At 38.1% G+C, this 19,354-nt stretch overlaps 1 protein-coding gene across 4 annotated transcripts in view; it reads left to right on the forward strand.

The window, feature by feature from the left end:
* SCAPER (S-phase cyclin A associated protein in the ER) overlaps nt 1-19,354 on the forward strand; it is a 357,916-nt gene that overhangs the window by 276,225 nt on the left and 62,337 nt on the right. For all 4 annotated transcript variants that reach the window (XM_075069526.1, XM_075069525.1, XM_075069528.1 and 1 more), the window contains one exon: nt 13,382-13,611. In XM_075069526.1, the coding sequence (XP_074925627.1) occupies nt 13,382-13,611 (230 nt within the window). The remainder of the gene's footprint in view (nt 1-13,381; nt 13,612-19,354) is intronic.

Below are 19,354 nucleotides of genomic sequence, written 5' to 3' on the forward strand. Positions count from 1 at the left end.
GTCAGAGTTATGTAAAAAAGCCATCCTAGCCTTTCTATAGTAGAAACATGGTCGACATGGTATAAAACATAGGAAGTAGACAGACAACTAACCTTAAAAGTTTTTATAAATAAGAAGCAAAACATTAACTTAGCATTTCTTGCTTTCTAGAGTATACATTTCAGTAAGTTACTTGTTAAAACATTACTCATATGTTTATTGTGTATAAGGAAAAAATACTAGGAAATCCGTTGTGGGTCACCCCTTCTTAGTCTACATCGTTTTATTTAACCAGCTGTCATCTAGTCATTCAAAGCCTAATCCAGTGCCCGTTGAAGTCACTGAGGGGATGTCTAACTGCAGTTAGACCCCTGTGGCTAGCCCATGCCAGCTGATTCAGGCTTGCAGGGCTCAGGCTAAGGAACTGTTTAATTGTGGTGTAGATGTTTGGAGGACCCTCTCCCCTCACAGAGTTCTAGAGTCTGGGCTCCAGCCCGAGCCTGAACATCTATCCCGCAGTTAAACAGAGTCTTAGCCTGAGCTCTGCGAGCCCGAGTCAGCTAACAAAGGGCAGCCACAGGTTTTTAATTGCAGTGTAGACATACCTGGAGAATCTTTCTATTGATTTCTCTGGATGTTGGATCAGACCATGCTATTTACATGCATGCATGTCTTGAAGCTGCTCCCATAACTTGAATTAGATTATACAAAGTTGCCAGGTCAGCTCTTCCTTGTCTCTGAGTCCTGTAGATGGATTGTTGTAAGTATATAGCGGAAACGTTTCTAAATGTATATTTTAGAAGGCTTGACGCTGAGAAGAATGAGTCAATAGGTTTGAACTGTAAGCTTGGATTGATTTTTATTGTAGTTCAACAGATAGCTATCAAAGCAAATTAGAACTGTCATGTAATTTTCTACAAAGATATCTGTTCCACTCCTAGAAAAAGCCATTTGTATAAAGCATGTACTTCACTATACGGTAGAACCTCAGCGTTACACCACCTCAGGAATGCAGGTTGTTCATAACTCTGTAATGTTCTAACTCTGAACAAAACTTTATGGTTGTTCTTTCAGAAGTTTACAAACTGAACATTGACTTAATACAGCTCTGAAACTTTAGAATGCAGAAGAAAAATGCTGCTTTTAACCATCTTAATTTAAATGAAACAAGAACAGAAAATAGTTTCCTTACCTTGTCAAATCTTTTTTTAAACTTTCACTTTATTTTTTTAGTAGTTTATGTTTAACACACTACTGTACTGTATGTGCTTTTTCTTGTCTTTACTGCTTCCTGATTGCGTATTTCTGGTTCCAAATGAGGTGTGTGGTTGACCAGTCAGTTCATAGCTCTGATGTGTGTAACACTGAGGTTCTACTGTACATAAATTTATAAATAAAAATCATGTACTGTTCCTTAGTAAATATTCCTCTGTTGGTTTTTCATCTGCTATATTACAAATACTTGTCCTTTTATGCTTTAAAAATAACGTGTTAAAGGCATGATAGTTTATTTTCTATCTATATGTTCTCCGCTAGATCAAAGAGAAGTTTCCAAAAGCTTTTGAAAATAACAAGTTGGACAAGACAGCCCAGGCTAGTAAACAATCTGAGTTCATCTAAAGCTGACCTAGGTGCTTTTGTTCATTCAGACCTTTCCCTCCGAGATACACCCTACGTTGTTACCATTTAGTTCAAATGCATATCATTAAAAATTAGTGCCCAATACCTTCATATTGTTATAATTTTTTGTGGGCATAAGCATCCAAAATTAGATTCTTTTTTTCCTTCCGTTTCAAAGGACATGCTAAATACTAGAGACTTAGAGATAGCTGACTCACAGGAGAGACAATTACTGCCAAGCATTTCAATGATTGATATGTAGGGCCCTACCAAATTCACAGTCCATTTTGGTCAATTTCACGGTCATCGGATTTTAAAAATCATAAATTTCATGATTATAGATATTTAAATCTGAAATGTCATGGTGTTGTAATTGAAGGGGTCCTGACCCAAAAAGGAGTTGTGGAGGGGTTGCAAGGTTATTATGAGGGGGAGGTTTGTGGTACTGCTAACCTTACTTCTGCACTGCTGTTGGCGTCAGTGCTGCCTTCAAAGCTGGGAAGCTGGAGAGCAGCAGCTGTTGGCCAGGAGCGCAGCTCTGAAGACAAAGCCGCCATCAGAAGCAATGCAGAAGTAAAGATGCCATGGTATGGTATTGCCACGCTTACTTCTGTGCTGCTGCCTGCAGAGCTAGGCCCTCAGTCAGCAGCCACCACCCAGTGGGTGCCCAGCTCTGAACACAGCAGCACAGAATTAAGGGTGGCATGGTATGGTATTGCACCCTTACTTCTGCACTGCTGCTGGCAGAGCGCTGCCTTCAGAGCTCGGTACCAGGCCAACAGCCGCTGCTCTCTGGATGCCCAGTTCTGAAGGCAGCGCAGAAGTAAGGGTGGCAATACCACAACCCTCCTAAAATAACCTTGCGACCCCCCCCCCCGCAGCTGTCTTTTGGGTTAGGCACCCCAATTTGAGAAACGCTGCTCTCCCCCGTGAAATCTGTTTCATGGGGGGAGACCAGATTTCACGGTCCATGATGCGTTGTTTGTAGCCATGAATTTGGTAGGACCCTATTCCTATGCATTGATATTAATTTCCCACATGCTTTTTCAGTTACATTATTGTTCCACGCATCATTAACATTATTTTTTAGATTATTTTTCTCTTTAAGATTAATTCATAAAGGCCTCAGTCAGTGATTTTTTTCTAGTGATCAGTAGTCAGAAACATGCATAATTTTCAACAGTTGTATCAGATCACAGAATCCAAATATACATACAGTTGCATGACAAGGTTGTAACTGAGCCTTCTTAGAGAAAATAGCGCAAAAAAAGTATCAAAGGGAAAGAAAAGAATGCATTCAGCAAGTCAGTGCTTTCTCTGGACTCTGTAGAATTACTAAGGAATTTTCCTCATATTATTATTCTTTTCATCCAAGGATCTCTAAGCATTTTATGGAGATGTGAATCTATATTAACAAGCTGAGTTTGTTTTCGAGTATTTAACTATCTCATAGGAAGTCTTCCATATAATGTGATGGATTTTCATTATCAATGCTACATGTTTATCAGGGCAGTCTTCACTGTTTTATCCCATCAGAAATATTAATCTTTGATTCAGTATGTTTTGTGTTTATGGATATTTAAATATGCTTATTTTTTTCTGTCAAAATTTATCTAAGAGCATCCTCTAAATAAAATAATCTCTCCACCCATGAAATTATCTGAAAAGTCAAAAGGACTTTTTTTTTCCTTAAAATTAAAATGAAAGCTACCTGTTTCTTTTAGAAAAAAGGTGAATAAAGAAATTCTGATTTTTTCAAGATATTTGAGCTCTTGAAAGATGATATGTCTCTCATAGAAAACTTTAATCAGCTGTACTCTAGTAAAGTTTTAAATTTGTAACAGTCATCCTTAATGTATGGATTGAAGGACACCTACTGAACTGGTAGTGAGGAATTATCTATAAATGGACATACAGACTATAGGTTTTATATTGTATTTTCAACCAACATGTTACGTTCACGGTAAATCAAAGCAAACCAACATGCATCTGAACCATCATTGCCATCATAAAACAAGAATACATATATTGATGTTTGTAAAAAGAATGCAGGATCTTCCATCCTGATCTGACTATTGTAAATCTGAAGGTTTATAGATATATCTGTAATAAGCACTTCTCAAGATACTTTGTGGTAAACAAATTCTGACTAATTGCTTTGTAAAAATAAATAGAAAAAGCAAAATCTTTTAAACTATTTTGCTACAATATAAGATAAATTCTTAATATTTGGGGTTTTTTTTAAATGTTCGCTCTTCATACAAGATACAGTATTAAATTTTTGTCCTGCTTTTAATGTACTGGAGTTTGCACTCAAGATTATCATCTTTCCGGCCTGAATTTGGATATGGAATCTTGGTCTGAATTTACAGCTGGTTTCTGTGACAGAAACCCCTGGGAGGTCAGTGGTGTACTGTCAACTGCCCATCCTGGAAATGGACATCTCCTTCAATGCAAAGGGATGTAGATTGCACTTTCTGCTCCTGCAGTGATAAATCAAACCCATAGTGTATAAGCCAGTAAAATCAGTAATTTTTTTTGTACACAATCTGAGATCCTGGTGGGAAACAGACTGGCTTTTCTTCTAGCACACTCTACCAAAAATAATGGAACTTTATTTGCATTCTTAACTTTGAAGTGATGGCTGCCATTCCATAATAAATGTGTATATGACTCTTGTTCCAGCCCTGCCAACTTTCTCTCCCCAAGTCAAATTTTCCAGAGGTGGCTGCTGCTTGTATTTCTAGGTGAAATTTCAAAAATTCATAATCTTATGTTATTGTACAAGTTGATTTTTCCAGGTAATCTTCAAATGTTTGGGCCCTCAAAATTCTGTATAAAGCATCATTTGACAACACAAAAACTGTACGAATGAACTGGTGGAAATGTTCATGAAAATGATTCTACCTGTTTAACCCAGCCCTATGTATAATGTACTAAAAATTGATCTCTCCATGCAGATGCACAGAAAACTACTAAAACAAAACAACTTGGTCATTGCATTTTATGCTTTTAAATACAGTACTTAAAGCTATATTCACATTATAGATAAACAGCCTGTAAAATTTTATTCATACGGTACACTACATTTATTTGGAGTGAATTAATCTGGTTATCCAGTTACATGGGGCAGTTCCCAGGGAACTGATTTTTTTCCCCCACTGTAATTCATTGGGAGGGGCTGCCTCGGTATAGTAATGTTACTTAAACAGGACAGTCTATCCCATTGAATATGCTACTTTCTCAACTCTGTATGCGACTGATTTTGTGAATCTTCTATACTTTGCAGAAACTGAGGCAGCTACACAGTTTTTTAATCGCATCCCTGTCTCTTAGGGGTTTACAATCTCCATGTTGATAACTACAAGGATTGTAAGCTCAGCTGTTTTAGTTCATGGAGAGTTTGCAATGTCCATGATGTTCAGTCTCCACAGGGTCACTCACTTTTGGGTACTTACAGGAGCTGTGAAGAGGAAGAGCTTATAAGAGCTGCATAGGGGAGACTGAAGGTACTAAGAGGAACTGTCCACAAGATAATTTGCAACAGGCACTGTAGGGGAAGTGCAGAGCTTCTTGACTGCAGAGTAACTAAAGCAGTTGCAGAGTTTCTCGTCTCCAAAGCACCATCCAAGTTCAAGAGGTGCTTAAATAAACTGCTCCCTTTCTGACTTCACCTCCAGCTGGAGGATTGAGGATCATCACCCAAAAGAAGCAGATATAGGGGAAACCCACTTAATTAGGATATCAGGCCAACTTGATCAAGGAGTTTCTAATGTAATAGAAGGCATGCTTCAGTATTGGCATGTAAAATGCATCTGTCACCACTAGCATCTTTTATTTCTTTGCAATCCCATAACTAAAAAGATGGTTTGAGTCCATTTTTATATTTTATTGTGCAATTTGTGAATCAGTTTGCTTTTGAGAGGAGACCTTGTATGTCACATTTCAGCCTAGAATGAAAGTTTAGATCCAAATTGCAAACCCTTATGAAAAATGGGTTTAGAGTAGAAATGCTGGCACAGCATGTCGTGCTTTGAGCTGAATGGACCTGCTGTAATATTCTGGTTAAATTGGTAGCCCTTGTTCTTCTTTGAAGCGGGAGTGTGTTTTTATGTTTCTGCCTAAAGGTTGAAGGATTGGAAATGCCAGAAGCTAAAGAGCTCTGTTTATTCCTTGGCCAGGTACAGTTAGACAGCTGTAATGCAAGCTTTCTCTATACCCAGCCTGCTATTGACCTCAGGCCTGACCTGCATAGACCACCCACCTTAGGGGTGAGCATTAGCTCAATTTTCATAGCTTAATTGTTCAGTTCATATAGGGAGCCACTAGTATTTACTGCAAATACTATGAAAAACTGCACGTTTTCCAAAATGTTTCTGGTCAGGCAAGCCCAGTGACTTTATGTCTGCAGAAAGCACAGCAACACGAATGATTGGGAGATACAAACACTAGTGACTAAGTGAGCAGAGATAACATCACAAGGTGTGCAACACGCCTTAATACAGAAATCCTGAGGGCAAGTTGCTTAGAAACCATTTGTATGAGTAAATCCAGTTACAAAATATCACTGTATTTAGATTATTTTGTGATTACTTAGAATAGGTCTGTTTTGGGATCTGTGGGCTTCTAACTTTTATAAGAGTGATTAAAAACTGCAAGTTTTCAGGGACAGATCCCCGTCTGATGTAAATTGAAAGTCAGTGGAGCTACGACATTTTATATCAGATGAGGATCTGCCTCTCAGGCTCTTAAAAGCTTTTCGTCCAATTGAAATCTTATGAATGAACCTGGACTATAACACAAAGAAATTAAAGTTTGAAATATAACACTGAACATTTTTCATTCGGGAACTGTTCCGGGTGGTCTATTGAGTAGACATTTGTTTTAAATTGTTATGTCTTCATGCGTATACTTTAAAATGTCAGTGATTAGTATTTCATTCCCTTTTATACAGCAAAATGTAATGCATTGAGATAGATATAAAATATAGTCAGTCTGCAAGGGGATATTTAAAATAATGTAAAATTCCATCTCATTCATTAATCATGAAGTTCTATCTAGTTCGATCAATGCTGCAGAGATTGTAGAGTAAGAATGCTGTTCCCTACCCAGCCTAAAATCACAGTTCCTCAATCTGACAAAATCTGGATGTAAGGCCCAGAATTAGTTGTTTTGTAAATCCAGACCTGTGTTTCTCTGCTCCCTTTTAGAGCTAAGGGCTTGTATGGAGTTATTGAGGAACAGCTAACCCAATGGGGCAAGCTAAACAGGAACAAGCCACTCTAACTCTGAAAATGAGTGTTCACACATGGAATTATTCAGCAATAGCTGCTCTTGAATAACTCAATTTGTAGACAAGCTCTCAATGGAGGAAAAGCTATCAACATTAAGACAACATCTCTATCAGAAATAATTCTACAGGCAACAGAAGCAGCTCAAAAGAAATGGTAAAATTTGGGGTGTGTCTCTGAACATTTTACATGTACATTCTTCTGACATCTCATGCTAATGCATGTTGAGTGCATATTAAATTCTGTAAAAATAACATTCAAAGTAACATACAATGGATTGTATACAGAAGTGCATTCTTGATTTGAAAATCCAAATCAAGAAAACCAATATGTAGTGCTGAGAAAGAAACAGCCGATCCAAAACAGAAGCGTCTGCTTCTACACCAGCTGAGATTGATGAGAGTTTTGTTGTTGCATTCAATTAGAGCAAGATTGAGCACAAGATGTTGCACTTTGATGCTCAGTGGAAACTCTTATTCCTTTCTTCAGTTGGACACATACAAAAAAAATCAATGTGTGTTGTGGGTTTGTTTGTTTTTTATAGAAGTATTGAAGTACAATTGCAGTTGTGGTGTCATGAGTCCTGAGAACCAGATTCTCAGCTGCGTTCAATGCATGCTAAGTGGTTTGCTGGATCAGAGCCAGCATGCTCAGCACCTTGCTGGATTAAGTTCTAAATGGAGGGCACAGCTGAGGAGGCTATGCCAGCAAGGGATTTCTCCCACACATGGGAAGTTCTCAGTTGACCAGTTAAGCTGGCTTCAGGCTGCCATAACAGTGCAAGTGGATTGCATCAGTGCCTAGAATCTGGGCCTAGGAGTCTTCCTGTGTAAAGACTGATTTAAAAATGAATAAAGAATTCAGGGTTTGGTCTAATGCTGTTTCCCAATAACATTGTTGAAACAGCACTATGACATTGGATAAATTGTTTTTTCTTTCTTTCTCTTCTTTTTCTTTCATCATCAATCACTTAAAATGCTTTATACCAATTACCAGACCAAACCTTTTTTCAATACAGAGTTAGAGCAGTGATGGGCAACCTGCGGCCTGCATGCGGCCCATCAGGGTAATCCAGTTGCGGGCCACAAGACATTTTGCTGACATTGACCATCCGCAGGCATGTTCCCCCCCAGCTCCCAGTGGCCGTGGTTCACTACCCTGATGGGCTGCATGCGGCCCACGAGCTGCAGGTTGCCCACCACTGAGTTAAGGGCATATATATATATATCATTTAAACATTTTAAAATATCAAAAGAATACTGTATTTGAATATTAGAAATGAAATATTTGAAACTTTACAAATTCATAGATAATGATTGACACATCATTAACTCCACATTCGAATCTCCATATATAGACAGCATAAAAAAATTAGAATCTGAAACCTATAAAATAACCTTTCCATAATTTTAGTTATCCATATCCACAATCTATATAATTGTCAAGAAGCAACCTTAATACATTAACTCATATACATATATTCCATATATAAATTGTAAAAATCAACTAAGTCTTGCAATTATTAATAATACAATTATTATAGAAAACACCAGTGAAAATAGAGCTCCTTGTTTAAAATAATTAGAAATAGCACAATAATATAAAATCTTTCACTTGTGTAACTAAGTGCCATGCATTTAGAAAATATAATAACTTAGTTGTATAACATTGTAAGAAAACACAAGATCAGTTTGTCTTAAATGCTGTTCATTATGGCAAATGAAAGTTGCTAATACAAAATATTAGTACTAAATAATCTTTTTAAGAAAAAGGTTGCACATCATTTTATGTCTCAATTGCACGAGCAATGGAGAGCATATCTTAGTAATTTTAAACCTTGGTGTTCATAGTGCAAGGCTGCCATATTTAAAGTGATATACACATTTTACAATGCAATCCATCCGTTTCAGTAGAGAATTCATTCATTTATTTAGTAGAGAATAAAACCATTAGGCATTAATTATTTTAGTCAGTGTAGGTTACAGGAGCAACGTTGTATTTTTTCAGTCAAACTTGAATTAGCAGCTGAAGACTTCTCACTGGCTGACTTGGCTCATCACCAGAAGCCAAACTATTACAATGAGTTTTAAGTAGCAACACAAGGCTCAGAGCTAATGAATAATAAAGAAATGTGCATGTTGTTCTTTGTCACCAAGTGTTACCAAATCTCCCCAGATACCTATACAGGCTAAACTGTGGGGCAACAGCATTTTATGAATCCACTAGCATATATTTAATTCTACAGAATTTTAAAACTGAATGAAAGAAAACTTCAGGCAGTATTGATCATTAATTACAGGTTGGATAAAGATCAAGTTCTCTGTCATTAAATTGCTTTTGCAGAACCACAGCACTATGCTGACGTCAGCACCATTAAAAGCAGTGAGCCCAGTTAGGAGCCATGTTTCTTGATGCATGTACCTAAAGTGACAAGATTCTGTCTGTAAAGCTAGCACATCATTCATGTTCCCTTTACTTCTTGTTTTTTCTGTCTTTCACCAAATCCTGGATCCTCCTGGAACCTCCAGTGCTCATAATGGGGCAAATCTTAAGCTGGTATAAACTGTCATACCCTCACTGACTTCAGTGAACGCTAGCTAAGAAGTTGCTCCCAGTTTTGTAGCTGTATATATAATATAGCCTTATATTTTACATGTAGTAAATCTGTCGAGGTATTACTACCATCTTTAGAGTGAGATGCTTCCAGCTGCTGATTTACTCCCTTCCAAAAATAAGCTTTCACAGCTGTGACTCAGGAATGTCTACAGCTTTCCAAGCAGCACTACATATTATGTTTCTCACATGACATGGTTGTTGGCTTCTGTTGCAATCAACAGAAGAAGCAAAGAATCCTGTGGCACCTTATAGACTAACAGACGTTTTGGAGCATGAGCTTTTGTGGGTGAATACCCACTTCGTCGGATGCATGTGACATCATGGTCCAAAACGTCTGTTAGTCTATAAGGTGCCACAGGATTCTTTGCTGCTTTTACAGATCCAGACTAACACGGCTACCCCTCTGATACCAATCAACAGAAAGTATTCTTCATTGAGGAATTTAGGCCTCATCCAGGTGGCCTAGAGGGTGAAGAACTTAATTTGCCCTTCACCAAGACAAAGATAACACCTTGGCTAAGAGGGAGGAGACAGGAGATTTAGCTAGATTTCTGGGTTTGACTGAACCAATTAATAAGCCGCAGGTGGAGCTACCACACTATCAGTTGCATTAGAGACATTTTCCCTGTTGTCCTCAGCAGTTACAAAATATAAAGGGCATCAACAAAAGGGCAACTTTGGCTCCTGCTACTTGGTCTCATGTCATACATAATTTGAGGTTTAACCAGAAAGAGCGTGGAACTAATTCCCATTGTTCCTTCTAGTTGTCATTCGCTCCCCTTGTAACACCATTAGCCCATTTCCTCCCTTTCTGACATTCCAACATGTCATGTTATTATGACCTTGAATTTATGGAGGAGAAAGGCTATGCCCTTCAATATGAATTTGTTTCTCATCCCAACCAACTTCTCACACAAAGTCTGCTTTTCAGGGACCCTTCTCACAAGTTTCTGTTATGACATATTTCCTAATCTTTATCAATAGAAACTATTACAATGAATCACAGGCCAGGATTTCTTTTCCCATTATCTTTTGATTCTAAAATATTCCAGAAGCTTTTTGGCCCATTCTAGACTTTGGAAGTTTGAACAGATTTCCAAACAGATCATATTCTTTCAATCATCTCAATGCCACAGTCCTTTCGCTTTTCCCTGAACTCTGATTTGATGTTCTTGGCCTTTGAGATTCTTGCTTCCACACGTTAATTCAGAAATCACAAAGGAAGTATCTTTACTCTCTGGTGATGTCGGTTTTTACCAAAAGCCTGTCCACGGTATCTACAGGTTTATCCATACTTAAAATGATGATTCATGTGAATCATGACACAATCCCAGCAGTGATACAGACATGCCTGTATATTTTTCTGGGTTTACTGAGTACAATGGAGAAATCTTCATTCATTTTAGCATCTTACTTCCATAGTGACAGCCCTCTACCCACAGTATCAGCATCATCCCCAGAAAAGCATTTTCAGGGTATTCAAAGAAGAGATGAGCATTCAGTGTCAAGATTGGCCCCAGGATGATAAGCAAAAGAGGCAGATGTGAATCAAGGAAGGAGATAGAGATGTGTCTGAGGATGCTTCTTTTGCCTAAGAAGAGCGCTTCTCTCTTTGATATGTTTAGCTTATTTGCGTATTCAATTTTGTGAGTCATTCATCTGGCATTGGCAGTTTCCCTTCCTCTAATCTGAAGTAAGAAGGCAGCTAATGCTAAAAAGCTTAGAAACTCTTTTACATTAGCTTCAATACAGCCTAAGAGCAACTTGTGTGTAGACTGAGCTATTGTTAGTCTTTCCATTAGCCATTCACGTATAAGGAGAAACAAATTCTCTGGAGAACTTTCTTTCAAGTCTATAAAGTGGGACCAATATGAGTGGTCTAGCTCAGTGATGGGCATGCTTGCTAGCAGGGCTGGCTCTGGCTTTTTTGCTGCCCCAAGCAAAAAAACACAAACAACAAAAATGCGAGGGAGCTGAGCGGTGAAGTAAAAAAAAAACAACAAAACGGTGGGGGGACAGAAGACCAAGGTGCCAGACTTTTGGTAGTGGGACTCCCTGCGCTGCAGACACGCCCCAGGCAGTGGAGTGCGCGCCCGAGCTAGCAAGGGGGGGGGAGAAGGGAGCGCAGGGGCGCGAGAGCAGGGGGGCGGCCAGGGCTTCCTTCTGCCAGGGCACTCACCACTCAGTCCCTCCTGCCCCACCGCCTGCCGGGAGGGCTCCACGCCGCTCCGGTCAGTGGGGTGGGAAGGACGCGGGCTGCCGGGCTTGCTGCAGACCTGGCATCGGCTGGGGCAGATGGAGTGCACAGCCAGCTCCTAGCAGGGCACCCCCTCCTCTGTGCCATTGCCCCCTACAGGGTGGCCAGAGTGGCGAACAAAAAAGAAAAAGAAAAGGGTGGCCATGCCACCCTAGGATTGGCGGAAAGCCGCCCCTTATAATCTGCCACCCCAAGCACGAGCTTGCTTGGCTGCCTGGAGCCAGCCCTGCTTGCTAGGGCCAGCCAGAGATTAATCTGTTTGCACTGAGATCAACAGCAAACGGTACTGGTTTTGGGCTAAGCTAGGCAGAAGCTAAAGAGCACTATTGGATTCCTTCTTGCTGACTGGAAAATTTATTTCCTGTTCTGCAAGGTACTTCTAAGTTGAGACAAAAATGAGGCCACCTGAGGCTCTGGCTTGTGTTGCCTACATTTGCTGCTCAGATCTTCTAATATCCTTTTCCAGTGGGTTAGATAATGCAGCCTCCTGATGCTAATTTTTTTTTCCTGACACTGGTTTCTGAGTTCCATCCTTATCAATAACCTGTTCTGTGTTTTTCTTTAGGCTCCATAATTCTTCTGGGACAACAATATCACAAAAAAATAGATGTTCAGTTTTTACATTAAGATAAAGTCTTTCAATCATTTCTGGTGCCTCTTTGTTACTCCTGGAAAAAAATTCAAAGGAGATTTGATCTTGATAGTTGATCATTCACATGGATTACTAAGTGTGTTGCATTTTCTATCAAAAGGCTCACTTGTATGTACCATATAAGAAAGACTTAAGTCGTTCTCTACCAGCCATTCCCCATCAATTTTGTTAAATATACACCCATCACTACTGTCATAGCATTCTTCTTTCTGGGCAGGGAGAGGTGGTTGGCATTATCACTGTAGAATACTTTTGCAAAGTCAGGCAGGTGGATCATCAGAGTAGCAAAAGGTTCACTGTCCACAAAAGAGCACTGGTGATGCCTCTGTAACATTCCAAACCTCATGCAGCCTGAGAAGCAAAAGATCAGACCCAAAGATTTAATTTGATAAAACTGGCACTAATCGAGGAGTCAGTGAGCCATCTAATTAGTTTGTTTACTTTATAATTCATTAGTTATATTGAAAATATTTTTGTGTTTGCCAGTGAATCATCGTAAGACCTTATCTATGCATAATAATTAATAATAATATCTTTATATAGTTAGTTAAGCAGTCCTTTGCTATAAGGTTTCTCTTTAAGTTCATATACACTGAATTCCATTTAGGAATTACTTCATTGTTATCCATTAGCGCACATTCTACACATCCATTTTTCACGCATTGTAATTGTTAGAGGTTTCAAATGGCATTCACTGGAAATGGACGATGGAGAAATATAATCTTATAACAATCTGCCTAATAAAGGATGCAGTATTGTATTTTAATGTTCATCAATAATGCTGGAATATTGCTTCCTCAGTTACTATTTATGGTTCTAATGCATGCCTGTGTATACCATCGGGCTTTTATGATTGTTTCACTGTATGCATTAATTAAAAATATGTTCTTAGGAGAACAACAATAGTCTCTTTAGTTGAATTTTACATATTTTATGGAAATGTGTTTATTGTTTCTCTTTATGCAGGTTTGTGTTCCAGATGAATATAATGCAGTATTAGGAAGAAGTGCAAACAAGCAAGTATTTGAAGGTTTAACAACTGGACTTCTCAGAATCGTTGCTGTGGTCTTTGGGTGTCTGATCTCCAGTCTACCAGATGTAAACAATCAGCCCACTGCACCTAAAATAATACAGGAAGTGAAAAACAAGCCCTCAAAAGTTGAGGCCTTTAACAGCAGGGTTCAGGACCTGATCAGGTAAAAACTGATGACATATCTTTAAACTTTTTATTTTAGTCAAAGAAAATTGCAAAGAACTAGCAATGGTAATAAGCTCCTCTGAACCTAACTCAACAAGACTAACACCTATGTATGGTTCAGAAGACTACTCAAAGGCTATATATATGTTTTCAAGCAAAAATGCTCTTTCGGAAAACTATGGGACAAATTCTGCCCTCAAATATACATGTACATTCAAGTCCATAGAGATTTGTGCGTTTATCTAAGTGAAAAATTTGGCCCTGTGATTGTCCAACTTTCTCTTCTGATGTGCAGAAGTTCCCCAACCGCAAAATACCTCCTTATTGGCACAGGAGTAAGTAAAATTTACTGCAATAATATCACTGTCAATAAACATAGAAAAAAGGCAACTAATGTACAGAAAGAACAAGTTTCCATGGAGGGTATAAAACATTCTCTAAATTATGATACATCTCTTTTTGAAAAATGCTACTACTTGCTCCTAATTACTGCTCTTGATTGTTGTTTCTATATGTTAACTACTTGCTACAGTACAGAAAGTAAGTTAGTGGCAAGACTTTCCATAGCTTTCCTTCGTGCATGAACTGTTCTTGTATTTGCTAGTAATTTACATTATACACTTGAACATTTGTCTTTTATTCCCTGTAGAAATTTGTCTCTCAGTGATGTCTGAAATGTCTTTTTTTTTTTCTTCTTCTTCTTTTTTTTTAATCATGTCGGCTTAAAGCACCTCACAGCATCAGTCTGCTAGTTTGTTTAACTGTGTTGGATTAAAATCACCAAAATTCTGCCTTTGTATATGCATGTTTCCTTTATGTCAGTGGGAATCCTTGTGGTTGATTTGGTTGATTGTTCTTTCTGTCCTTTTTTCTTAAATAGAGGTGCCAGAATTTTGCACAGTAAAAGTTCCTCTAGACTGTCCATAGTTAGCAACTCTGTATAGGGATCCTTACATTATGTTTATATAATATTTGTTGATTCCCAACAGTATACAAAACACAACATAAAGACAGTCCCTGGCTATAAGAGTTTACAGTATAAAAACACACACAGATAAGACAGTAGGAGACTTAGAGATCAATAGTTTTGCTTTTGTTTTTTTAATATACAGTGTGATTTGCCTTGCTTTTACTGGGCAAAAGCACAATATTCCCACATTTCTCTCTTTTAATACTGAATATACAACCACTACAGGTACAATACATTGTTCTTCCTTTTTGTTCTTACTGTCATCACTTCATATTTATCTACATTTACTTTCAAAAGTTCCTTATTCATTGACACACACAGTCTATCCATGTTATTTTGAACTGTGCTGCTCTTCTTCTTTCTATTGATTCACACGTTCTTACTTAGCATTATTAGGAAGTTTCATCACAGTGCTATATGTTCTTTCTTCTAAATCGTTAAATAAAGCATCCTAATTAGGCCTAATATTAATCCTTGTTGCACTCAACTACTCAACTCCTTCCATCTTGCGTAGTCAGTATTCCCAATTTCTTCTCTTTGATATCTAAGGAATTCTTTACTTCCTCAGGACACTTCCTTAGTGAACCTTATCAGATTAGCCTTTGGTGTGTTACTGTATAAAAAGCTGTCTTAGGACCCACTCCTGCCAGGTGGTAAGCACACTCAGTTCTCATTGATTTCAATGGGAGTCGAGGACAGATAGGGTTGGACCTTAATAATTAGCATTGGAGTAAGCTAAGGATATTATTTAATTCCATTTTATTTTTTCAATTCTATGAGGTATGTCAAGTGTGATCATCTTTTTGAAAATCCATGCTGATTATTGACTAGTCTCAATTAAACCATAACATTCTTGATGTCTCGCTAGGTAGTTCTAGTTATTGGTTTCATTATGTCCCCCTCGGGTCTGTACTTTTCTAGATCTTCATAAATCTCTTCTCAGATCATAGTGTTACATTAGCCTCCTCCAAGTCCAGTACCTCTTATATTTCCATAGAGGTTTCAGATCAATTTGCTAATGGGACTCCTATCTCTTTCTCTTTTGGAATAGACCCTTTGTGGTCCTAGATTTTAGCAGTCTACAGATCTTCTAATTTCATGATCTCTTCTTCTGCTGAGACCCTGATTTCTTCTTATATTTTTTTCTCCCTTGGGGAATTTGTTCTGAGCATCTGTCTTTTAACCTTTTTTGTGAACACATGAGGCAAAGGATACATTTAATTTTTCAGTAAGGCCTACCTCTTCAGTTAATAAATTACTTTTTTCATCTCACAAAGCCTGTCTGTCTCCACCGCTGACCTCTTGTTCCTTATGCACTTGAAAAAATTGTGATTTATCTTAACCTCTTCATATGCAATTTTGTTTTTATTCTCCTCTTCAGTATTTTTTCAATTTTAGTACACTCGAATGTGCGTTTGTTGCAGACTTTCTCTATACCTTGCATTTTGTATAATACTTCATAATATAACTCTTTCTTACCCTTAATTACTCTTTGCACTTCTTTGTTCATCTCCACTGACCTTTTTTACTCCTAGTATATTTATTAACACATGCAAGATTTGGGTCCACAATAATTTATCTTTCTGCACTTTCCTTTTGCTTTTTGTTTCCTTGCCCTCAGTTGTTTTATCCTATTTAATTTCAGTAATTGTTTCTCTTTTTTCTCATAATTCCAAGTGCTAAAACACAAATATGTACATATTTACACATACATGTGTTGGGGGGAGTAGGTATAAGTATACACACACAAACCATATATTAGGAACGGTTGATAGGACCATCTGTTATTATTAAGGTTGCCTGACACATCCCAATATAAGACCCTGCTTTAAATTGCTTATAACTGTGCCATACTTGAACCATTTGTGTTGAAATTTTCCATACCAGGTATCTGTCACATGCTGAATTGTTTTGGAAAATTTCAGCCCAAATAGTTCAGCCATTTCCGAGAAAGTGGTATGGAGAAAATATGTTGTTTTGACCATGTTAAAATATTCTGGCAACCTTTTCTTTGGGATAGTCTGGTGCTCCTTTCCTTTGGTGCAGCAACTTGAAATTTGGCAGGTGGGCAACCTTTTGAAAAATTGTAGCTTGCCCATGCTGTCTAGCAGCTTGCTAGAACTTTGCAGTTTAATTCTCTGAACATTCTTTCTGCACTGGGCATGCTGCAGCCTGAGGCAACAGGGGGCTGAGCAGGACATTCCCTGTAGTTGCCACTCTGGGCTGCTGGGGGCTGTGCCAGAGCTGGGCACCAGAACAAAGGGTAAAAGGGCCTGTCTCTCCTATATACTCTTAAAGCCCCCTCTACTGATGGGCAGGAAGAGAGGAGAAAGCTGCCTGATGGAAAGCAAATGGGACGAGAGTCAGACCTGGGGGATTCTGGCATATTAAAGCTTTTGAGCGCTTGACTTTGAAACCTAAATAACATTTTTTAGCATACTTTGTGTGTGATACATACATGTGCATACACACACACTATAGTTTATATAGAATGATCCCGTTTTTAATTTCAATTCAGTCCTAATGTCATATATCACTATCAAAGGCATACAGTGTTTCCTCATCTTTACATCAGTGATTTTGGTTTTTGTGTTTCTGAGAATGAAGCAGAGTTGCTTGCTTGCTTTCCTTTTACATGTTAGGAATATAGAATTTTTGATGTCAAATCAGACCCTTGATCTGTTTAATCAGAAATCTTATCTCTTGCAATAGTTAATCCCTCAGGATGCAAAGGACGCCATAGAAATAAAAAATGCACCTACTTACTTGTGCAATGCTTAACGTAAGGGGGCAAATTCCTTTCTGACTCCTACAGACCTTTTCTCACCCTAAAGGATGAGAATTGATTGTCATTATGTTAGCCTACATAGCTACAAATGATATTAATACTTATGTAATTATCCAGCCCTTTATAAAATCCAGCCACAGTGTTTAAGTCAATGACCTTCTGTGACACTGAATTCCACAGGTTGATTATACACAGTCTGTACTAGTATTTACTTTTGTTGGTTCTGTTCAAAGATTTTATAGACTAAATCACTCAGGTACTTTGTTCTTGAATATATGACTTCATTTAGTGTTTCCTAAGTACTTGAAATATCTCATTACTATTTTTCTTTTTGCAACTCTTTTTGAGTTTGTTATTTTCTACAGATTAATTATTTGAGAAGTTGTGTGTTGCAAGTTTCTAGTCTACCTGCTCTCTTTCACTTGAACCCAGACAGGCTGTCAGCTGCCCATAGTTTCTTTAAGGTCTTCCTGTTTTATATGAACTTTACCACATTTTTTTCTAACTCCTTGTCCTGTGTCCTATCCAATGAGCAATGCTGCCTCCTTAAACCATAGATGTACTATTAGACTATACTATTAAAGTTTTCCACAAGTAATGTAGGCACCCGAGAAACCTCATGGACAGTGAATATACATGATATATGTAGCATTCAAAGGGTAATCCAGCTGCTCCACTTTTTTCTTATCCTAAATCTGTGGCTTTCTGTTTTTAGCTATTAACCATCAGAACGTATCTACTTCACTAAATACAGAATCCTGCCACCTGCCATTTCTATGTCATTCTCATTCTTTACTATTCATTAGCTTAATGTCTTAAGTAGGGTAGGAAATTGACATTTCTCTTGGAAAATGCTGGTTTATGAACTAGTTTTGCAAATTAAATAATGTCCTAAATATATAAAAATCATCAAGAATGTTTTTATACCACTACAGAAGTTGAACACTTATGCGGTGGTACAAAAGTGTGGCAAAGGTAACATAAGAGAGCAAAGTAAATACTTGTTTTTTTTTAAGTCTTAAACCCCTTGTATTTACATTTTATAATTAATGCATTTTAAAACTTTTTTTTAAACTCTGGCATAATGTTGACTGATATAAATCTAAGAGGACAGCTGTAGGAGAAAGGCAAAACAAACAGTTGTCATAGATACCAGTGACCTCTGAAACTTTATTGTTCACTTGTAGCCCTGCCCACTTCCCAAACAGGTTTTCAAAGAGTGTGAAATTTCAGGATGTTGTATTCTCCCCATATATGAATGAGAGGGTGGGAGGTCTGCTTATTGATATTTTGTACTGCACTGACATCTGAGACGGACAGGGCCAAGCACAGGCATACCCCAGAGCTAAGAAGATACATGAGAATTAGGATAGCCCCTTCACCTGGGGCACTTTAAGGGATCTGATTCTAACAGGGGAATGAAAGGCATGGTGACAGAGTAATAGTGAAATTAGGAAAAAGGAGAGGGGTGGGTGTTTTAAATTAGCCACAAACAGATAAATTAATATTATTAATGAGAATCTTTCACCTCCTCGCCACTTTATCATGTTTCTTTTTGGAGATATTTAAACTAAGGTGTTTGACTAACAAAAAAAGTTTCAGTGAAAATATTTGCAACTCTATGGGAAAAGTTAATGTGCACTGCATAAGCAGCACCAACTAACTGCCACACAGTTTGTGTACCACAAGAGCAGCTATGCTGGGCAGAGATACTGGAACTACTCTACCATGGGGAAAAATTCTAACTAAAAGGAAAGGGGGATGGAAAGCAAAGCTTGTAACTATACTCAGCTGTACGCTTAGTTCCTGGGTAGAGAGAGTGTTTCATATCTCTCATGTTGCCCCCAAAGCTAGTTAAGGAATGGCACAGATAGACTGAGAAGAGTTTCCTCCATTTCTTCTTCGAGTGCTTGCTCATATTCATTCCAAGTAGGTGTGCGCGCGCCGCGTGCACGTTCGTCGGAAGAATTTTCCCCTAGCAAC

This window comes from Chelonoidis abingdonii, chromosome 9, assembly GCF_003597395.2.
Source record: "Chelonoidis abingdonii isolate Lonesome George chromosome 9, CheloAbing_2.0, whole genome shotgun sequence".
In the NCBI taxonomy this organism is placed as follows: domain Eukaryota; kingdom Metazoa; phylum Chordata; order Testudines; family Testudinidae; genus Chelonoidis; species Chelonoidis abingdonii.